Raw genomic sequence first — 18895 nt, forward strand, 5'->3', positions numbered from 1 at the left:
TGCACCTGGATCGTTCATTTGGTTTGATTTTGTTACGCATTTCGTCCCTATGGTTTGGTTAAAATTGCACATTTGATCGCTAACTTTATATATGTAAGGGACGAAAAACACAATAAAAATCAAATCATATGAAAGAACCGAGTGCAAAAAAAGTTAAAGACCAAACGTGCAATTTTGACAAAACTGTAAAGATGATTCAATAAAATACTCTAATAAAAATGTCATAAATTGATCATTCATTAAAATTATAAATTTAAAATGTTAAAATATATCATTAATAATTAGTAGAAAAATAAATTTTATTGGAAATGAATTTACATTTAAAGTCACACTAAAAGTAAAATATTGAACGTTTTTAATCAACATTATTTAAAGATTTTTATTACTCGGATAATTTCTAAAATTTATAATTATTTTCGATCTTTATATTTTAATATGTTAATAAAATGTACATAGTACTAATTAAGAAATATAAAATATAAATGCCCGTCAATGGTATACATTCTAAGATTATAACATATATTTTTATTTATATATTTCAAATAAATAATCAAGTTATTTGAATTTGAAAGTTATTAGATTTTGAAATGAAAAAAAAGTGTAAGGTTTTATTTTAAAACTTATATACAAGTTAAAGGAGCTAAAATAAAAAAGAGGGTAAGAAGAATTGAAATCATTTAAGCAAGGCATTCGATAGGATTGTTCGGATATCAATTCAGTTTTTAATAATTGTTTATATAAGAATCATGGGTAACCAGCTCAGCTAATTATATGACGCAATGGCTAATGGTGGTTTTGACAATAAAAATTTGAGTTTTGTAGAATGACCAAAATGAATGGGGTGTTTGAACATTTTGACAATAAAAATTTGAGTTTTGTAGAATGACCAAGGGATTCTAAGAGCCCTCTGAGAAAACCTTTTACCTTATGAGAAATGTGAATAATAACGAAAAATTGATGTAGCAGGGAAAAAACAAAAAAAAAGTTTGTTGCATAGTTCCTCATCATCAGCACACATCTGAGAAACTATTCTCTAACTAATGAAATCCCGATTTTTGTCATGGTTTATTTTCTGAAATTTAAAATTACATAATAATTATTTAATCGATATTACTAGAATTAAAGTGCTACATTCATCTTATAGGAATTTAATATTCGATTTGATTAATAACTAATTACTTCAAAATGTATTTAACAATATTATTCAAAATATATACTTTTAGAAAAAATCTTGAATATTTCAATTTTTGTCATGGTTAGTCGAAGAACGGTTTCTCAGAAATGTGCTGATGAAGAACACATCTTCGTAGCCTCAACCAACTTTCCTCAAAACCCTTCGACTAAGGGCTATTTGATAGCCTCTTAATTGAAATATTAAAAGGTAACATTTTTCAGATTCTGGTTGGGTTACTTATAAATAAATAAAAGCCTCTTCATTTTTTAAAAGCCACTTAAACATTCGGAGTTATACTGAGTATCTGAATAAAAATAAGAGACGTGCAGTAGCACCGCCACCCTCATCGTCACCTTTCTAAGCTACGACCTCCGACGCTAAGCTCTGACAGCGTCGATCTCCACCCTTGCTCCTTCGTCGGTGCGCATCCGCAGGCATCGATAGGGTTGAAATCCAATCATTTTGGAATGGTTCAAGGTAACATTTGTTTTTCTTTCTTGCCCTAAAAATCGGTTATTCTGAAATTGTTATCAAATTAGAACCCTAAAAATTGATTATCAGACGCTAGTGTCGATTGTGTACCCTAAAAATCTGTTTTTATGCTAATTCTTTGATTGTGAGCAACTGTAATTTGTTAAGAGAAGACGTGAATGATCTTTGTTATTTATTGAAATCTGTTATAGACATATGCTTCAGAAGTCAGCAATGAGGAATACCAAGCTTTGGCATTATCAATTCTAAGATTTTACAATGTTTTCTTTGGTGTTGCTGAGATATATCCACAATTCTTTTTCAAAAACTCTTCATTTGTTTTGTTTGGATAACCTGGGACTACTTCAGTTTGAGTTTCAATTGGTATAGATTTGCCCTTATGTTTTTGTTAGTTGTTGGAATGAAGAAATAGCAAAAACTTATCAGCTAACTGGATTGTATGACTGTGAGTAATATTTGAAAAGGAATTCTTTTATGAGTTATGCATATGAATTATATGAAAATTGGCAAATGTTTCCAAACAGCCCCTTAACTATGCAAACGTTCCTCAGAAAGGCTTTCGCACCCACTTCCTTTTGTCATTTGATGAAATTGCCCTATTTTAACCTGTAATCAATATACTGACGTTGCTTCTTCTCCATTGATCATCGCCGCTCAGGGTCCATCGACTTGGCTTGTTCTTCTCCATTAGCGCTGTTTCTCGTCATCTGTTCTTCATCATCGACTCCATCTTCTTCATCCAGTTGCTTCAACAATCGATTCCTGATTTCGAACTGCAACAATCTATTTTAGGGGTAAAAAATCAAGATTAGAAGGGAGACGCACAGCAAAGAGGAGAAGGCCTGCTCATCGTCTTGTTTTCTATTCCATTACGCCTCCCAAAGCTTCTGCGCTGATCCATCCGGAATTCGACATCTAGAATCTCATCAAACTCACTAGTAAGTAGCTTCAAATTATTGTTTTTAGTACCAATTGCTAAAGTAATTTAGTACCTGTTGCTGAACCAATTTGATTTTCCTTTTGTGGTATTCTCTTAAAGAATGATTGCAGGAAGGCACACAAACTGTTTGATAAAATGCCTGAGAGAAGTGTCTAGATTTTTGGTTTCTCGGTACTCATTGCTGCTGCTCTATTCTTTATAGTTTAAAGTTCTCTACTGTTGTAGAAGGCTTTGTGTTGTTTCCTATAGCCAGTTCATGCTTTCACTGATGCTAAAATATGATTCTACTCAAATCTTTCATTGAACACTCTTTTAGGAACTGTTAGCTTATAGTGGTGAAAATATTGAAGGAACTATTGGCAATTGTTATCATTTTGGGATTGCATTTGGTTCTGTGGCTTTGCAAGAAGTTTATGATCATGAACATTTGTTGTTAAAGATGAATGTGCATGAATATAAAAAATTATCTAAATAATTATTGAATTTAATAAATTGTGATGTTGTAAATGTAAGTATTTTTCAAAAAGATTATTATTAATGATTCAATTGAAGATAAAGTAATATATGTAAAATAAGAAATAATCCACAATATATAAGCATATCCTTTTTGGTCATTTTACATATATAAGGAGTTTATGCCCCACAGAACTATTCCAGCAATTATGAGTTTTCTATTTGATCAACTATGTTGCATTCATTTTTGTAGGCACATCAACCGAGTGATTGTTTGTGCTTCTTTTATTGGATTTCAAAATGGATTCTGCAATTTCATTGGAGGAATCTATACCAGAAAGCATCCTTCAACCTTTCTTTTCTGCTACAAATTCATCAACACTAAACAAAGCTTTGGAGAATCTAATAGAATTGGCTAGAACAAAAGAGGGTCGATCTGATCTTGCTTCCAAGAATATGCTCAACCCAACCCTTCAACTCTGTAAATTACTATCATACCCTTCTTCAGGCAACACACTTTTATTGGCTCTTAAACTCATCAGAAACCTATGTGCTGGAGAATTACGAAATCAGAATTCATTTATCGAACAAAATGGAGTTGATATTGTTTCGAATATAATCAGTTGTAAGGAAATTGTTAACGATTCAAATCATGGGCTTATTCGAATGGGATTACAAGTTGTAGCAAATGTTTCATTGGCTGGAGAGGAACATCAACTTGTTATATGGAATCATATTTATACTTTGAAGTTTCTTGAGATTGCAAAGATTAGAAGAAAAGAAACCTGTGACCCTTTGTGTATGATCATCTATGCCTGTGTTGAAGAGAACCATGAACTGCTTGACAAGTTGTGTTCGGATCGTGTTTTGCCACTTCTTGTTGAAATTATAAGAACTGCATCTGAAGGTATGTTTCTTGATTCTTATTCCTTTGAATCTGTTTTAGTTTTCTCAATTTCTTGAGTTTGACTTTTTAACTCGTTTTATTTTTATGTGCACTAGTGGGGTTTGGAGAAGATTGGGTGAAGCTAATTCTTTCAAGAACATGCATTGAAGAATCTTACTTCACACCCATCTTCTCAAACTTACAATATCCTCATCCTTCTATTGAAACTACAAATACCTTCACACAAGAGCAATCCTTTTTGTTAAGCATCCTATCCGAAATGATAAACGAGCAACTCGAGCATATTACATTATCCAAGCTTTTCGCTTTAGATATTTTCAAGATCCTAAAAACCAGTTTAGGTGTTGTTGATTATGCTTCACGCCCAAAATCCGGTCTCCCAACCGGCTCAAATGACATGGATGCCCTCGGATACTCTCTCTGCATATTGAGAGACATCTGTGCATTTGACCCTCGCAACAAAGAGGGTCATGTGGATATGTTGCTTTCATTAGGGTTTATCGAAACGTTTCTTGATTTGCTTCGTGAACTTGAACCTCCTTCAATAATTAGGAAAACAATGAAAGACGATGAGAATGAAGAAACGAAAACAATCAAACATTCGGGTAAAGTATGCCCTTATAAGGGATTTCGTAGTGATATTGTTGCGGTTATTGGGAATTGTGCGTATGGGAGGAAGCGTGTTCAAGATGAGGTGAGGGAGAAGAATGGGATACTTTTGATGTTGCAGCATTGTGTCACGGATGATGAAAACCCGTTTTTGAGGGAGTGGGGTATTTGGGGTGTGAGGAATTTGTTGGAAGGGAATGTAGAGAATCAAAGGGTGGTTAGTGAGTTGGAAATCCAAGGGTCGGTTAACTTACCCGAGTTGTCTAATCTTGGGTTGCGGGTCGATGTCGATCAACTGACTCGACGTGCAAAGCTTGTAAACATGGCTTGAAGCTCCTCCCTCTTACACAACATTGTCTTTGTGTTTATGTTTGTTGACTATTTTCCTAGTGATGTCTTTACATTTTTTATAATTACAAATGCAAATGAGAAAAATATATTGACATACTAAATTTGTGGTTCGATTAGTTTATTCAAATATTAACATAAGACACAACATATGTATTTTGTTACGTAGAAGTGATAGAACTAGTGTTCAAACTTTTTATTACCCTTCTAAACAAACAACTGAAATAGTGTTCTCAGTAAATAAAAATTCATTATTAATGCTCACATAATATAAGCTATAAAATTACCAAAATGTGACGTATAACTCATTTTAGTGTTAGTGTTTAAATAGGAGATTTGAATGTAAATGGCATGTAGCTTGATGGTTTGAGAGTGACTTTGTGACCGTGTTTCGCATCCCCTCCATTCCATTTTTTTTTTTTTTTTTTCGTGGGTAAATAAACTGGTTCTGGAATAACCCACTAAGGCACTACTCAGGGTCAGGGATGCGACCATGTACCCCTTCAGCTTTCGGTTTTTACAACTTTGGGCCATCTTGCAAATTATTTTACAAATAGGCACAAACGCTTTTTTATAACTCTCCTAGATTTTTATTTATTTATTTATTTATATACAATTTTAGTCCAACTTTCAAGTGGTATAAATCCGAATATATTATTCAAACATGACATATTTTCGGTTTGAAAACCCATTTTCTTTTATATTGATGTAAAATATGTTTTTTTTTTTTCCTTTATGTCGTTATAAATTCCGTTTTCATATTTTACGTAATACTCACTATGATATGCATCAACTATACTCGGCACTGTTGGCTAACCTCCCAGACAATAAAAAGGCAAAACTAGTTTGCTTGATAATCTTCACTTTGCTTTGTATGTCGAACGTTTCAGGGAGTCCTCAAACCGGTTCCAAAACATATTGATGATGTCCAAGTGTATTCTTTTCTTTTGGCAAAAAAAAAGTATAAAAATAGTAAAACAAGTTTTGACATTAGACACGCTTTTTCATTAATTAAAATATCATCTTAACGTTGATGCTATCTCGCTTCCATGTAAATCTTCTAGCATCTAGTTAGATTTTATATATAAACATGTTCTAAAAGACATTAACATGGTAATATATACCTAGACAATCATCTTTCGATTACGATATGGATATGGAAAACTGACAAATACATTTCACCTTTCAACATTAAATAACTAATACAAGTTGGATGATAATTAATTGAGTAGATTTTTAGGTAGTTAACTTAGCATCCTAAAGCTTCCTCATCAATAAGACAATAACTCATGATTTTGCAAATTAGTATTATGCAATGTTTAGTTTTTTCGTTAAAATTCCGGCTTTAAAGATAACATTTAGATAATATATATTGTGAAAGGCTGAAATACTTCATAGGCCCATGAGGTGATACTGATTAATGTGTGCCCAACCCATTAAGATTTACAAAGCCCACAAACCTTTCAAGATTCCAATTCCCCCTACCTTGCGTCTTTCTTCCCTTCCGCTGCAACCAATGTGCAGACACATCTTCGCCCTCAAATGGATTGGTAACTCGAACTTAATCGTTACATGGATGATGATACGATCAACATGCATCCTCCAGCAACAAGCCCCAGATCACTTCATCAACAAATTCAAATATTTCTCTTCATTTCTCCTCCATTACTCTGTGCCTCCTTCTTCACCCATTGAAGAAACGGGAGAAGATTCCGCATCTCATTTACTCTCTCTCCTCTCGCTACCCAATTGGCAGAAAAACCCACGTCTCAAAACCCTAATCCCATCGATTTCCCCATCACATATCACCTCTCTTTTCAACGATAACCCTAACTTGAAGCCACAAACAGCTCTTTCATTTTTCAATATCTTGTCACAGAGATCTAATTTTAGACCTAGTGTTGAGTCTTTTGCATCACTGCTTACGATACTGATCAAGAATCGATTTTTAAATGTGGCTGAAAAGATCCGGATTTCGATGGTGAAGGCTTGCGAAACGGACGACGATGCGAGGTTTGTTTTGGGGTTTCTGAGAAAAATGAATGCTGATGATGATGAAGAATTTGAATGCAAATTTAAGCTCAGTATTAGATGTTATAATACATTGTTAATGTGTTTATCAAGGTTTTCGATGATTGACGATATGAAATATGTGTTTCTAGAGATGTTAGATGATAAAATCATGCCGAATATTTACACTTATAACTCCATGGTGAACGGATACTGTAAATTGGGGAAAGTTGATGCAGCTGGCCTGTATGTTACCAAGATTGCTCAAGCGGGGCTTAGTCCTGATACTCATACTTATACATCCTTGATTCTAGGCCATTGCAGGAATAAAGATGTCGATAGCGCACACAAGGTGTTCGATGTAATGCCTAAGAAAGGGTGTTGCAGAAACGAGGTTTCTTATACCAATTTAATTCATGGGTTTTGTGAAGAAAGTCGTATTGACGAAGCTCTGAAGTTATTTCACCAAATGGGAGATGATAATTGCTTCCCTACAGTCCGTACATTTACTGTTTTGATTTCTGCATTAAGTAAGTCAGGTAGAACAGCAGAAGCATGGGCTTTATATAGCAAAATGAGTGAGAAAAGTTGTGAGCCGAATGCCCATACTTACACTGTTCTCATAGATGCAATGTGTAAAGAGAAAAAGTTGAATGACGCACGAAAGTTATTATATGTAATGGAAGCTAAAGGAGTGGAGGGTACTGTTGTGACATATAATGCTTTGATTGATGGGTTTTGTAAGGAAGGAAAGGTCGAGAGTGCATTCGAGATGCTTAAAAGAATGGAAAAGAAAAGGTTAAAACCAAATGTCCGGACATACAACGGGTTGATTGGTGGGTATTGTAAAGGTGATAACATTCACAAGGCAATGGCATTGCTTGATAAGATGATGAAGATGAAACTTTCACCTACTGTTATCACCTACAACTTGCTAATCAATGGACAATGTAAGCATAATCATGTTGATAGTGCTTATCGGTTAATCGGTTTGATGAAAGAAAATGGTGTTGCTCCTGATGAATGGACTTATAGTTCCCTAATTGAGGCTTTATGTAAACGAGGGAGCGTAGAAGAAGCTCATTTGTTGCTTAAAGAAAAGGGCATAAAAGCCAATGAAGTTACCTACACAACTCTTATAAACGGGTATTTCCAAATCGGGAAAGCGGATCTTAGCATGGGTCTGTTTAAAGAAATGTTGACCAATGATTTCTCACCGAATTCTTGGACGTATAATGTGCTGATTCATGGATTATGTAAAGAAGATAAGATTCAAGAAGCTTTAATGTTAATCGGGAAGATGATCAAGATAGGTTTTGAAGTGGAAATCACTACTTACACAATCTTTATCGAACATTTGTTAAAAAGTTTCGATTTTTTTGAAGCCCATAAGCTGTTCAACCAATTGGGTGCTTCTGGATTGAAGCCCGATGTTTGTACATACACTTCTTTTATACTTGCATATTGTACTCAAGGAATGATAAAAGAAGCAGAAGATATGATGAATGAAATGATTCAAAAAGGTGTCAAACCAGACACCGCCACATATACGGTTTTCATAGACGCGTATAGCCACGCGGGACAGATAAACTGTGGTTTTGATTTCTTAAAACGTATGATGGATGCTGGATGTGAGCCTTCACAACATACATACGCAATAATCTTGAAGCATCTTTTGAGGAAAAACTACAAGTCAAACACCGGAATCGACAATGTCATTCCGGTGAACACCGTGTGGAAGATAATGGAATTCGATGATGCAATCGAGCTGTTTTCGGAAATGGTCAAACGGGGTTGTGAATTGAAAGTCAACACGTTCGATGCGTTGACCAAGGGGTTGTGTAAAGAAAGGCGGTTGGAAGAATCTTTAAAGTTGGTGAATCATATGTTGACAAACGGGATTTCTCCAAATGAAAGTATATACACGTCTTTGGTGAATTGTTCGTGTTACTTGAAAATGTTTGATAAAGCATTGAGTTTAGTGAACAACATGGTTGAAAACGGGATTTTGGTAGATTTAGAGTCGTATAAGTTGCTTATTTGTGGGTTATATGAGGAAGGAAAGCATGAGAAGGGTGAGGAAGTGTTTTGTAGTTTGCTTGATGGGTATAATTCGGATGAGGTTGTTTGGACAATTCTTCTTGATGGGTTACTTAAACGAGGTTTGGTTAAAAGGTATTTTGAGCTTGTGGGTGTTATGGAGGAGAAAGGCTGTCATCTTAATCGATATACTTATCAAATGTTAGTTGACCAAATGGGTGTTTAAATATAAATACTTACAATAAGATCATCATGCATATTGGGATCTTTGGGAAGAAAATATGATCTAGGGTTCTTTTTTGTAAGAAGAAATTGACTGGGACTGGGACCCACACAATGGAGATTGAAGGTTCATGGTTTATACGATCATTATTCTTTAAAGCTTGTCCATTTTCAGGTAACAAGTTGTTTGTTAACTTTTGTTCTAATGTTGTAAAAAAAAAAATGAATAAGTCTTTTTATGTTGAAAGAGTGGTTATTTATGAAGCAAAGTTGTTATTTTTACTGCAGATGAAGGTAAATCGGTGAACATGGGAAACTGGGTTTCTTTGTTCCAAAATATTGACAAAGATTTTTGAGGTTAGAGTTTGTTAGTTAGATGCGGCTGGCTGGCTATACATAATTTTGTGAATTGAAATGGGAATCATTTTAACGCTGCTTAATCTGATTGTAGATTTGCTTTGTCTTTTATGAAATATAAGATGTATAAAATTCAACACAAACTAGTAGGTAGATTGGAAATAGATCTCTTGCATTTGTAGTGCAATTCTACCAGATTGCTGCATGAATTTCGTTATTTTGATGATAACTGGATTGAAATGATTTGATTGATGTTATGAGGAAACAAAGTTGTTAGTGATATATGTTATGAATTACAAAACAATAAAAACTTTGTGCCTTAAACTGGTACTTAGCCAAATTTTCCATTATTGGGTTTCAACATAAATAGATTTAGCGATTTTTTATGTTTTTTTTTGTTTATAAACATTAAACAATATTGTAATTTTATTCTTTTTACAAAGTTAAAACGTTCTTTGTCATTACTATATAAGGTGAAAAACATACTGCATATTGCACACTCATGAGAAAACACTTGTAAATGTTTTCTAATATAAATATTCTTTTCGGTTAATGGCACATTTTGATAAAAGATTTGTCATGATAATAAATACCTAGACTTCAAAATTAAAATTCACGTTACATAATCACAACTTATTTTTTTCATTATAGTATAAGATCCAAATACATGGTGCATACCCAGAATTAGAAAAAAATAATTATGTAATATGAATTTTCCTTTGGGTGATTATAAGACATTTTGATAAAAGATCTGTTATTATGATAATACATGATTTAAATTCACCTCTCGATTACACTTACTGTTACAGAGTATAATATATCGAATCATAAGAGGAAAAAACCGGTCATTTTCATATTTATACATATATTGATGTCAAATATTGCAACAACATTCTGAAACACTAGAATTTGTCCTTTTAACAACACATTTCTTTGATAAAAAAAAAAAAAAAAAAAGTGAAAGGGGGGAGGGATTTCTTTACAACATGAATCAAATAGTCAAATTCTCTTGAATCCCAAGGAAGGAGCCAATGATTTGACCTCCTACATCCGGAAAGTTCTCGAATCCAGGAAGAGATTTGACTTTGCCACTTCGAACAACCTCCACAGGATACTTCATAAGATGACCATTTATTTCACATATCTCATCTCCTGCAAACTGTTTCCAGTTGGCCTCAGCCATTGACCGAACCTGTCTTACACATTCAATTGACTCCGGTTTTTCAAAACACTCCCGAACCGTCCCAAGATGTTCTGCCCATAGTGACATTCTATACCCGTGAACCTTCAAAATCCATCAAACTCTAAAATATTCAGTCCGATACACTCCAACCTATCATGTCACTCCTAGTTCAATGCATCTCAAACACAATACAAACTATCATATCACTTTCAGCATGTCACAGAGTCAAACACAATACAATTTGTCATGTCAGTTTCAGTTTCAGTTTCAGTCCCAAACACAAACACTGTCATGTTTTACCTGTCCACGTGGATCCGTGAGGTTTTTAGCCCAAGTATGATGAGGTTGATAAGCTCCCATTGCAATTTCAGTGTCTCGAGTTCCCTCCATAGAGCGTTGATTTATGTTTGCAGAGCCTATAAGCACAAACTCATCATCCACTATCATTCCTTTCGAATGAACATAGATCATGAACCTCCGGCCCTTTCGGGCAAGTCCCTAAAAATAAAAATATAAAATAACTTTCCATAAACAGAAACATTCTTCTTTTTCTAAAAAAAAAAAAAAAAATTGAATGTTAACCTGAGGAGTATTATCAGGAGAATGGCTATGTGAACTATCAGTCGGGCTCAGGGCTTCACGGTTTCCAAGACAAAAGAAATTTAAATAATCTTGTGGTGAAAACGCCTCTTCAAGACCAACCTCCACCAAAGCCTTGTAGATAATTTGATACATCATTTGCATTGTTTTGTTCTGCAAATTAATTTACTTACTTTACATTTTACATTTTAAAAATATAGCAGTCAACAAATATTGCATTGTATTTGTTACCTGCCAAAATAAAATCCTTTGAGTTGCGGACCCCGTGGGGACACCCTCTGGCCACATGGGGATCACAATATACACAGCAAATCTTTCTTGTGCTCTGATTTTACTAGCAACCTTAAGTGCAATCTCCATTGGAATTAAATTATTGGCACCTATAATCAATCAAATACTCCGTTAAAGTTCATATTTATTATTAATATCACTTTAGAAAGAAAGAAATGTTCCTTACCCAACTCTCTGTAAGACTTCCAATTGTATGAAGATCCAATAAAATATTGATTTTCAATATAGATGAAATGTTGTGCAGAACGAATGGCTTTTATGTAAGCAGAATGTATGCTCATATCAATCATCACATTCTTTCCACAAACCAGATTCTGTTCAAATAAGTTTATTTATTAATCATTGATAAAAAAAAAAAAAAATAATCCATTCAACAAAATGTTTGTTCAAATCTCATCACCTTGGCTGTAGCTACATGTGGATCCTTTGGAAATCCTTTAACAGAGTTTGAATCAATCGAACGGAAAATCTGCATCAATCAAAATAAAAATTCTGCCTTTTTCGTTTTTCTTGTTTACATGTCAAAAAATGTCAAAAAAAACTATCTTTTTTGCTTGACTTTATACATTTTCATACTATTCTTGTTCTTTTTAGCAAATTTTCAAGAAAGATGGTTTTTTGGTAATTATTACCTGTACATGCCACCCTTCAGGGTCTTCATCACTAAGGCAAGGTTCATCATTTGCACCCAAAATTTCAGGAAACTTTTCCAACTTCAATAAAGCATCAGATGTAGCCTTAAGTTTTTTAATACCCCTAGGCTTTGAAGCCTTTATCCATCTTTCCTCAAAGTTTGTCATAATGTCATACGCTGCGGGCCCATCAATTTTACTATGCAAATCATGCCATGGTTCTCTTGGACAACCAGTAACACTCCCCTGTCATTATTATTTATTTTTACTTGCATTTTGTTTTAAAACATCTGTCATTGAATGTAATTAATTGAATTTGAAATATTTACTGTGAAAGTTGGATTATGATAGTCATCTGAATGAAGAGTTGTTAAAGTCCTGAATATGGGATGTTGTGGAGTATCATATCGCCCATTACAAAGGTCAAGTCCTCCAATAAAAGATATGATTCTTCTTTTACCATTTCCAGCATCTGTATCGACAATCACGGTTTTCTGATGATGTGTATATATAGTTCCAACTTTCTAAAAAAAAAAACAAAAAAGGTAAATAACCTTTTAGTATCTTTTATCAAATTCAAAACCTTGATTTTTTTTAAAAAAAAAAATAACCTTCTTCTTCATCCAGCCATGCTTTTTTCCAGCCATACGAGGACAAAGCAAGACTTGCACTGAAGAATGTTTGAAAAATCGCCTTGTTTCTTCATCATGTGTAGCCATTAATCCATCCTACACATACTAAAAGTCATATACCAATTTCCTCAAATTATTCTCCATTTCAAGAAACAATCAAGTGAATAATAACTTACTGTTTGGTAGCCCATAATGTTTCTTGAAGTAGGGTCATCCCAAACAAGAAGCAACACCCTAACACCTTCTTGTGCTTTTGCTTTCAAAAGATCTCCTAAAGGAGTCGGTGGTGATTCCTCTTCTTCTTCACGCACTAATCTCACTTTATGCCACACAGACCAACCCGTTATGTAAACAAGACGTTGTGCATTAGTAATTGCATCAAATATATCCATCCAACAAGTCCCATGAACATAATGCACATCCTCACTTAGCTTAATATCTGGGAGGGTTGTATTTGGGACATGTGCATCTTGATACAGAGTAACCCTCCCTCCTCTCCTTAAAGGAAAATAAGTCCCCGGAACACCCATATATTGAGGTCCCACTCCAACTCCAAAGTTGTAAAAAGACAATCTTGCCATTGGGAAATATTGCATTGTGAGTGCTAAACCAGCTCCATTCTTACAAGGTCTTCCGTTTGCATTAATTAAAGGGAAAAAACCTTCGATTTTTGATCCCGAATATATATGTTCAACAGCTATTGCAACAGCTCCTATAAGTTGTGACCCCATAACATCCTTATCTTTCACAAGGAAATGGATTTCAGCAGTGTGATGTGCAACTGGTACATTAAATCTTTGATTCCAAATTGGATTTTCAACGTTTGTAAGAACATATGTTCTTCCAACAACTGCACTTGTTATAGCAATTGAGACATAAGGGTCACTTGTCCCCATTGCTTTATGAAACACATCCATGTTTGGAAGGTTTTTCGCCTCGTGGACAAGAATATCAAGGTTTCCATGTAGGAGAAGGACTTTTAGAGCCTTTTTAGGAGTTGCAGCGAAGGGGACGATTTGGTAATTTTGATTGCTTGCTAAATCTAGTGAAGCGGTTTGTTGTATAGCAAGACATTGGGAGGAAGAGGAATCGAGGGACCCGGTGAGATTTGGGGCTCCAGCACTTGGATAAGAAGCACTGTGATGATGCCCCGGGTGGTTCAAAGGTGGTTCATTCTCATATGGATTTTGATTTATCAAGTTGTTGTCATCTTCATGAGGGTGGTTAGCGGCGGCAGTAGACCCACTGCCACCACTTTCTTGGTTGTTTAGTTGAGTTTCCAGTGTTGGTGATGGTGTAGGGAAAGGATATGGGTATCCCGGGTACTGATATGGATAGGGTTGAGGAGGGTATACTGGTGGTGGTGCTCCGACAGGTGGTGGTGGTTGTGATTGGTATGGATATGGGTAAGGGTATGGGGGATATGGAGCTGAATTTTGAGGTGGATATGGAGGTTGATTGAAAGTGGATGGAAATGGGGCAAAATTAGGGTCATACAAATACTGGTTGTTATTGTTTTCCATTCAATAACGCATACACAAACATTCGATTAGGGTTCTTCACTTCATCATGTGTTATTGCAATCGTAAGAGATCACAATAACGAAAGGGATTTCGAATTGAAGGTTCATCTGCATTTGTAATCATGTTCAATCTTCAAAGCTACCCACAGATTGAAAAATATGGGTTTCAGAATTGGGATTTCTACATGTGATAAGGTAAATAAAAACGATAGAATCTAATAAATTTTGAGAAATTCAAAAGATGCATACAAAAAAGAACAAAGATATACCTGTAATTTCGAAGATCTTGATGGGGACGATAACAAATTGGAAGAAAAACATGGGGGAAGGAAAATTGGGAAAAAAAGAGGACCAAGGTGAAAATAACTGCGATTATAACGCAAAATCTTCACCATTTTTGTTAGAAATTTTGTTTTTGTGTAGGGTATACGTGGAGACATGGAACTAACTTGTGGAAATTGCGTTGATTTCGCGCAATTGTTTCAAGAATTTGAAATTATGAGGGAAGATCCTAATCCATCAGTATTCCAAGACCCAAAGTCCTAACTCCTAACGGTATTTCAAATGTTTGAATATCTTTACCACCTTATAATAAAAAAGAAAAATGACAAAAAAAAAATATTTTGTTCAAAAGTATTATCATTTCAAGGTCTTTGTTTTTTTTTTTTTTTTTTTTTAATTTCGTAAAGAATATCATTTGATTTTTTTACTTGTTTGTTATACCATTTAACATTCTAAAATATTCAAAAAGCATCATTTATCAAATTTATTTGTATTTTTTTACCTACCATCTTTTTATTCACTTATGATTTGAACACTTGTCATATTTAATATACTTAATACATTTTTATTGTACTTGTCATCATTTAAAAATGATAAAGAAGATAGAAAAAAAGAATAAATAAGATGATATTTAATATCTCATATAATTAAATGTATATACTTACGTTGTAATTATGTAACATGAGAACGTCTTAAAATGGGTAATAACTTTTTTGTTTTAAAAACAAAATTACTCTCTCTGTCTCGTGCATTCATGAAACATGAACATGACTAAAATAAGAAAACATATACTTACAACATGCATAAAACACGAACATTGCTAAGATAAAGAAATAAAGCATATATTTAAACTTCAAAACATATACATAGAACACAAACTCAAAATACAAGCATGTACTTACATATTCTGGATGCTTTCAAGAAATGCGAACTTATTCTCTATCCTTGCATCAAGTATATTCACCATCTTTAACGAGGCACTTAGGTGTCACACATATCTTTCTAATAAGTCACTTAGGGGCCATTTGTTTTGCACTTATCTGGATCGGTTAGAACTGACTACTGACTCGGTCAACAGTTATGTTGTTTGATGGACCTCCAAAACTGTTGACCCGGTCAGCAATAACTGACCAATGAGCTGACTCGGTCCCCACAAAAACAATGTTGACCAAAAAAAACCCATCTTTCCATTTGTGCCCTTGCACCCTAAAAGAAATCATGCATCACATCTTCTTCCATTCCTTCAATTTTTAACACAACTTAAAACAGATTCCTCAGGCGACTTCCTCCCACTTCGATGCTTTCTCAACAAGTTCTGACTATTCCTTCAATTTTGAAATCGCCATCTACAACATCATCGACAACAGCAGGTTAGTCTTTGGGTGTTTTTTTTATCCTGAGGCCAAATGAAATCATCGCATCTATTTTTTTTTATGATGTATGAAATCATTTTTCCAATCAAATTGTCTACACGAAATATGACCATGTGTGTACGATATCAGTAATTTGTATGTGATTTGTTTGTATGATAGTTTTATATGAAGCTGAAATTAGTTTGTATGTGACAAATTATAAGGTTATGAAATCAGTTTGATCAAATCAGAATATGTTTCTATGAAAGTTTAAGGGAAAACTACAAAAAAATCCTTACATATTGGTCTCATAATTGATTTAGTCTTTTGCCCGCACCAAACGACGGGTGCGAATAGTTTCTTTCGGTATTATTTCTATTCGGTAACATGTATGATTGGACACCCAACTTCAACACAAAGGTAATGAAAGGTAAACCCCTAACAGTGAAATATAATTTGTTTTGGAATATGGTAACTTATAATTTGGAAATTAACCCATTTTGATATATTATTTTGGGTTTAAAACAAATATATAAAGTTGTGTGGGTTGAAACAAAAAAGTTGTGTGACATTAAATTATGTTTTTAATTTGAAGAAACATATTTTTTTTTTTATCAGTGATCAAAAATCCTTTTGAATTTTGAATAAGTTATTATTTTATGGTATTAATTCTTATATAACTATTATTTAGAGTATACATTTAAAAGGAGAATTTAATTGTCGATAATTTACTTCTTAAATGATGATTTTTATCAAAAATATGTTTGTATATATATATATATATATATATATATATATATATATATATATATATAAAAGCATGTTTGTATACATTTATTTATAAAATACGTGTTTGTATACATTTTATATATAAACGTGTTTGACTACAAATGTGTTTATTATAAAATAGGTGTCTATAAAAAATATATAAGTATGTTTTTACAAAAGACAATAAAAGATTTTTTATGTGAAAAATATGTTTTTTTTTTCTAAATATGATTTTACAAAAAAAAAAATATATATTCGAAAATTATATTTGGGAAAACGTTGTAAAAAAAAAAACTAAAGTTATGATGAATTCACAACAGAATTCTGAAATTTGGGCCAAAAGGGTAAATTTTGGACCAAATTTGTAAAAAAATTGGAATCTAGGCAAAAAGTGTAATTTTTGAAAGTTGGATTATCTGTTGACCGGGTATAATGGTCAAATTGAATACGATTAGCGGTTTTTAGGACTTAATTGAATAAAAAAATTAAGGACTAAATCGATTAACTGACCAATATGTAAGGACTTTTTTGCAGTTTTCCCAAAGTTTAAATATGAAATTTGTTTGTATGAAAGTTGAAATCTGAATATATATAAAAGATAAAATCTGAAACTTGTTAAAAATATGAATCTTTTGTATGAAAGCTTAAATGTGAAGTTGTATGCTCTTGATTTATGTTGTAAGCATTGTTATATGAAATCTGAATTTGTTGAAATGTTTTATAATCATGGTATGAAATCAGATTTTATTTGTGGTTGCAGTTAAAAAATGATGAAATTAGATTTATGCTATGTGTGTTAAGTTTTTTTTTTTAATAGACATGACAGATAAAAAACTAGAATTAGTTAGAAGTTGGGGAGTGTGGACAAAACTTTTTTGGAGGCATGTATACACAAATAAACCACTGATGACCGGGAGGATGGTGGCCTAAAAGAAAGCTCGTGGTGGATTGTAGTCGCAGAGAAATTAAAAAATGAGCATAATTTTGTTGTCGATAGAAAACAAATGAAAAACCGATAAGACTACTTAAAAGCAAAGTATCCAGTGTTGTTAAAACTGGAAATCTTTATAATCCTTTAATGAACTCTTTCAACATGATTGATGAAGAATGGGAAGCGGAGGCCAAGGTATATATATATATATATATATATAATCAGATTATTTTTTTACTAGTTTGATAATATTTATTAAATTTTCAAACAGTTGAACAAGTGTGTAGATAAGCTGAGAAATGCACCCCTACCTTGCCGTTATCTTTGTACCCAACTGTTTGATGGGGCGACCTTGACCAACGTTCATAGTTGGGGTCCATCTTCGACACTACCTCATCCCTCTGAAGTGTTTGGTACACATGATTTTGAGGATAATGAGATGGAGGAGCCAACACCTCATATGGATACCCCAACCTCAACAGTACCCAATCATCTTGGCGGAAGAAAACACAGGGGGGGGGGAATGAAATGGTCCCAATGAAACCACACTTGATGATGAGTTGAAAGAAGTTGGCATAGAAATTGTCAAGCCTGCACAAGCAAACAATCTTCACAAGGAGATGGATGATCGCATGGCGAAGTTGGCAAGGTTGGAGTGGAGAGAATATGATATGAAATACACTTATGTTATTCTGAAAGTACGGGTAATAGGAAAATTTGGTTGCTCCTCAACTTGTCTACTTGTGGGTCGTGGGTAACAAATGCAGGAAAAAAGTTTGAATTAATCGCTTGAGTTTAGTATATTATGGTTCATTGTTTGACTTTAGCATGTTATGGTTCATATGATGGATTTTTATGTTTAGAGATGTTATGTGTTATGAATTTTTTTGTTAGGTTTTTTATGTGTTTTGGATTTTTGTTGTTGGAATTATATGTTATGGAATGTTAAGTGTTTTGCATCATTTATATGTTATGGTTTGTTATGTTATTGATTTTTATATAATTTGTATTTAACATTTTACGGGTCATATATGGATAAACAAGGTCAATTTTTATATTTCCTTTTATTATCATGGTATTGATTGATGTTGGTCCAGCAAAGGCAACATATAATTACAAGAATAAGTGCTAGCGAACCGGTAGAAAATGG

General features: G+C 33.5%; 3 protein-coding genes across 5 annotated transcripts; 2 read left to right on the forward strand and 1 right to left on the reverse strand.

The window, feature by feature from the left end:
- Window positions 1-1487: 1487 nt before the first annotated feature.
- On the forward strand, window positions 1488-5027 carry LOC111912852 (uncharacterized). 3 transcript variants are annotated; one of them, XM_023908576.3, is made up of 4 exons: window positions 1488-1651; window positions 2325-2604; window positions 3313-3966; window positions 4062-5027. In XM_023908576.3, the coding sequence occupies exons 3-4, from the start codon at window positions 3360-3362 to the stop codon at window positions 4904-4906; spliced, it is 1452 nt and encodes a 483-aa protein (XP_023764344.1). In that variant the 5' UTR covers window positions 1488-1651; window positions 2325-2604; window positions 3313-3359; the 3' UTR covers window positions 4907-5027. The 3 variants fall into 3 exon arrangements, with proteins under 3 accessions (XP_023764344.1, XP_023764345.1, XP_042752258.1); XM_023908577.3 differs by lacking the exon at window positions 1488-1651 and adding an exon at window positions 2706-2777 and having other exon boundaries at window positions 2253-2604; XM_042896324.2 differs by lacking the exon at window positions 1488-1651 and having other exon boundaries at window positions 2254-2604.
- A 1294-nt stretch (window positions 5028-6321) lies between these two features.
- On the forward strand, window positions 6322-9834 carry LOC111912850 (pentatricopeptide repeat-containing protein At5g65560). Its single transcript, XM_023908575.2, has 2 exons — window positions 6322-9370; window positions 9484-9834. Exon 1 carries the CDS (start codon window positions 6344-6346, stop codon window positions 9197-9199), a length of 2856 nt encoding a protein of 951 aa, XP_023764343.2. The 5' UTR covers window positions 6322-6343; the 3' UTR covers window positions 9200-9370; window positions 9484-9834.
- A 548-nt stretch (window positions 9835-10382) lies between these two features.
- Window positions 10383-14960, reverse strand: LOC111912849 (phospholipase D gamma 1). The gene is made up of 11 exons (XM_023908574.3): window positions 14682-14960; window positions 13067-14551; window positions 12870-12986; window positions 12588-12782; window positions 12259-12504; window positions 12027-12095; window positions 11793-11940; window positions 11567-11715; window positions 11318-11488; window positions 11036-11233; window positions 10383-10837 (listed from the first exon to the last, which is right to left on the reverse strand). The coding sequence occupies exons 2-11, from the start codon at window positions 14411-14413 to the stop codon at window positions 10544-10546; spliced, it is 2934 nt and encodes a 977-aa protein (XP_023764342.1). The 5' UTR covers window positions 14414-14551; window positions 14682-14960; the 3' UTR covers window positions 10383-10543.
- Between the last annotated feature and the right edge of the window lie 3935 nt (window positions 14961-18895).

The sequence above is a fragment of the Lactuca sativa genome, chromosome 7, assembly GCF_002870075.4.
Source record: "Lactuca sativa cultivar Salinas chromosome 7, Lsat_Salinas_v11, whole genome shotgun sequence".
NCBI classification, from domain to species: Eukaryota; Viridiplantae; Streptophyta; class Magnoliopsida; order Asterales; family Asteraceae; genus Lactuca; species Lactuca sativa.

Bases quoted from the DNA above. Each gene is read 5' to 3' on its own strand.
- LOC111912850 (XM_023908575.2), top strand. From the start codon at position 6,344: ATGTGTGCCCAACCCATTAAGATTTACAAAGCCCACAAACCTTTCAAG.
- LOC111912849 (XM_023908574.3), bottom strand. From the start codon at position 14,413: ATGGAAAACAATAACAACCAGTATTTGTATGACCCTAATTTTGCCCCA. The intron at 11,716-11,792 runs GTAAGGAACATT...GATTGATTATAG, and splicing joins GAAGTCTTACAGAGAGTTGG to GTGCCAATAATTTAATTCCA. The intron at 10,838-11,035 runs GTAAAACATGAC...TGGATTTTGAAG, and splicing joins TCACGGATCCACGTGGACAG to GTTCACGGGTATAGAATGTC.
- LOC111912852 (XM_023908576.3), top strand. From the start codon at position 3,360: ATGGATTCTGCAATTTCATTGGAGGAATCTATACCAGAAAGCATCCTT. The intron at 3,967-4,061 runs GTATGTTTCTTG...TATGTGCACTAG, and splicing joins TATAAGAACTGCATCTGAAG to TGGGGTTTGGAGAAGATTGG.